General features: G+C 47.5%; 1 protein-coding gene across 1 annotated transcript; it reads left to right on the top strand.

Annotated features, from left to right (window-relative positions):
* Window positions 1-211: 211 nt before the first annotated feature.
* On the top strand, window positions 212-3,165 carry LOC113621473 (PRAME family member 27-like). Its single transcript, XM_027108301.1, has 3 exons — window positions 212-498; window positions 950-1,522; window positions 2,592-3,165. Exons 1-3 carry the CDS (start codon window positions 212-214, stop codon window positions 3,163-3,165), a joined length of 1,434 nt encoding a protein of 477 aa, XP_026964102.1.
* Window positions 3,166-3,786: the final 621 nt, after the last annotated feature.

Here is a 3,786-nt window from a genome sequence, read left to right as displayed (position 1 = left end):
TGAGATACTTGTTCTGCTGCTAGTAGGGAAAGAGTTATGGCTTTGTGTCCGCTGAAACTAGAGTGGAATTGGGGAAAATTGAGGCACTTCTACCACTGTGCTAAGTCCCTCTGAAGGGTGGGGAGACAATGGAGGCTTGCTCATGCTTGGCATGAAAAGGATGTCTTGTTCTCTGATGGCTTCCACAGGTTTCCTTTTGGAAAAGATCAGAATGAGTATCTGGAATCCACCCAGACTCCTGGACCTGGTGGGAATGAGCCTGCTGAGGGATGAGGCCTTGGCCTTTGCTGCTCTGAAGGATCTACCAACAGAGTTCTTCCCATCACTGTTCATGGAGGCCTTCCATGGGAGACACAGTGAGACCCTGAAGGCCATGGTGCAAGCCTGGCCCTTTGTCCGCCTACCTCTGGGAGGCCTGATGGAGATGCCTCATGTGGGGACCTTACAAGCAGTGTTGGATGGGCTTGATGTCCTGCTTGCCCAGAAGGATTGCCTCAGGTGAGTCTGCCAGGTAGGCTGGTAGGGTCCTAGACATTGTTGAAGAGACAGCTGGTGTCGTAAGAGTAGGTAGCCAAGGGATGGACCAGAGGCTTCTGATGATGCCAAGGAAGAAGCTCAGAGGCCTTGGCCATTGCTGAGCTCACTTTGGGAAATGCCTTCTGGAAGTGTAGGAGTGCCTAAGATGCAGGGGAGCCTGAAAGAACATGCCCCCACAGCCTTCTAGTGATGATTAAAGGTACTAGAAGTAGAAAACCAGAAAGAATGGAAGTGGGAAAGGAGATGGAGGAAAGAAAGGCAGAGAGGGAAGAAGAGGACAAGGCAGCAGGTGATGTCAGGAACGTGAAGTAAAAGCACACGTGGGAAGTGAGTGTTGCCTAAATTCTGAGACTGCGGTTTCATTCAGTGTGGATCTTAAACCATCGCTGCCAATCTGCTGTTTCCCCCACAGGAGGTGCAAACTGCGGGTGCTGGATTTAAGGAATACTGGCCAGGACTTCTGGAGCATGTGGTCTGGATCCAATGTTCGTGTGTCCTCAAGCTCATCAATGGCACCTGTGGCTGAGGACAGGTCAAGGACAGAGAAGCCCTTGGCTGCCTTGGAGGTGTTTATAGAACTTTGCCTCAGTGAAGGGACCATGGATGAATTCTTTATCTACCTCATGCAGTGGGTGGAGAAGAGAAAAGTTTCCATACACCTGTGCTGTAAGAAGCTGAAAATTGTTACAATGTCCATGGAAAATATTATGAAGGTCCTGCGTATGGTGCAATTGGACTGTATCCAGGAGGTGCAAGTGAATTGCACCTGGCATCTGTCCACCCTGGCCGTGTTTGCTCCTCTCCTGGGCCAGATGGGTAATGTGCAGAGACTCTTTCTCTCCCCCATTCTTGTGTCTGCCTTTGAGGAGTTGGAACAGCAGCACGTTGTCCAAATTACCTCTCAGTTCCTCAGGCTGCACCACCTCCGGGATCTCCGTATGGAATCTCCCTCCTTCCTCCAAGGTCGCCTGGACCAGATGCTCAGGTGAGTGTGCACCACTGACCAAGTAACAGAGAACACAACACTAGAACGTCACGTGCATTGTTTCCTTTGTTGCTCTACCTTGAAGTGTGGCATCACATAACCACACAAATCAAGGTAGAGGGACAAAGTGCGATAGAGGCTCTGGAAAGGGACACCATGCTAGGAAGCTATAGATTGGAGGGTTCAGATGTATCAGAGTGTTTGTGATTTCTTTCTCAGGAAGAGATGTCTTTGTTCAGGTGACTTAAAAAAAACAAAAACAAACAAACAAACAAAAACAAAAACAAAAAACAAACAAACAAAAAACAGGTAAGAGGGCACTGAAGAGGGGAAAGAACCTCAGACCTGAGTATTTCTAGAGGAACTCTGCGCTCAACCGTTTTGTGACCACAGTGAGCCTGTCTCAAATTCCCCATCTGTAAAATGTTGCTTGTGCTCCAGATTAGGTAATTAATATACGGGAAATGCATGATGCTGGTGGTAAGGAATGGGGAGCCAAAAGCAAAATAAAAAGTGGTAGGTGGTTTGCAGATGATGCAGGGATGTAACTGAGCCCCTGCAGACTGGAGACCCCAGTTGATGATGTGGGATCTTGTCCAGGTTGGTTCTCTGTGCATGTCTCCCTCCAGCCTCATCTGGCCCAGAGATATGGGCACCTGGGGCTCAAGTAGTGAGCTAAAGGCACCCTGATGTGAGAGTATTTTTTGTTTGTTTCAACTCTAAATATGAAAATTCAGTGATGCCCGCACTTGATTGAGACTCTGTGCTAGGCTCTCCTCTGAGCATGTTCTAGTGAATTCCACTCTTTTCGTTCATCCGCAAAAGGAAATGGAGTATGTTGTACCCTGCTTGACTGATGAGGAGAGAGAGCATTCAAGATTCTGTGTACTTATCTCAGCCAAACAAAGAAGATGACAGGAGTCAGGCTAAAATGAGATTGGGCCTTCTGGGTATTGATTGTTATCAGATGGTCAAAATGACCTTGGCCTTGGGTAAAACACTTATCTCCCACCTTGAGGTCACGTTCCATCCCAGTTTCCAAGACCTAATTCCTCAGTTTCTCTCCCAGGTGCCTGAAGACTCCCTTGGAGAACCTCGCAATAACTCACTGTCTGATTACAGAATCAGACTTGAAACATCTGTCCCAGTGCCTGAACATCAGTCAGCTAAAGGGCCTGGATCTGAGTGGTGTCCCACTGACTGACTTTAGTCCTGAGCTCCTCCAAGTTCTGCTGGAGAAAGTTGCAGCCACGCTCCAGGAACTGGACTTAAATCTGTGTGGAATCATGGACTGTCAACTTGAAGCGATCCTGCCTGCCCTGAGCCACTGCTCCCAGCTCAGGACCTTCAGCATTTGTGGGAACCTCCTCTCCATGGCCATCATGGAGAAGCTGCTGTGTCATACTGATGGACTGCCCAGTTTAATCCTAGAGCTGTATCCTGCCCCAAAGGAGAGTTACAGCTCTCAGAGAATTCTACACCTGGGGAGACTTGCCCAGCTTCAGGCTGAGCTGATTGAGATTATGAGGAACTTAGGAAGGCCCAGGACCATCTGGATTAGCTCTAGCCCCTGTCCTCGCTGGGGCAATGAGATATTCTGTCATGAGAAGACCATTATATACTGCTGTTTTGTCCCTCCCTAGCTGGTTGCCTCTATGAAAAGCTTTCTTCTGGGCACTGGAAACTGAAACCTAGGAAATAGGTGCATTGTGAAGAGAACACAGACCTATGGTTTCAGGCATCTGCTCAACGTGAATGTGAAAAGGAAAGGTGACCCAGCAGGGGTACAAGATTGAAGGGGACTTAGGTTGTTTCCATCTCTGGGCTATTGTAAATAGAGCTGCAATGAACCTTTTGGTACATGACTCTTTTTGAATTTTGGTTTTCTCAGGGTATATGCCCAGTAGTGGGATTGCTGGGTCATATGGTAGTTCTATTTGTAGTGCCCATCATCGGATGAATGGATAAAGAAGATGTGGCACATATATACAATGGAATATTACTCAGCCATAAAAAGAAACGAAATTGAGCTATTTGTAATGAGGTGGATAGACCTAGAGTCTGTCATACAAAGTGAAGTAAGTCAGAAAGAGAAAGACAAATACCATATGCTAACACATATATATGGAATTTAAGAAAAAAAAATGTCATGAAGAACCTAGGGGTAAGACAGGAATAAAGACACAGACCTACTGGAGAACGGACTTGATGATATGGGGAGGGGGAAGGGTGAGCTGTGACAGGGCGAGAGAGAGGCATGGACA

The sequence above is a fragment of the Aethalodelphis obliquidens genome, unplaced genomic scaffold (genome assembly GCF_003676395.1).
Source record: "Aethalodelphis obliquidens isolate GAN/ISIS:26980383/991018 unplaced genomic scaffold, ASM367639v1 scaffold9, whole genome shotgun sequence".
NCBI lineage: Eukaryota > Metazoa > Chordata > Mammalia > Artiodactyla > Delphinidae > Aethalodelphis > Aethalodelphis obliquidens.
The sequence above is the reverse complement of the archived record's forward strand: the minus strand, read 5'-3'. Positions and strand labels throughout refer to the sequence as shown.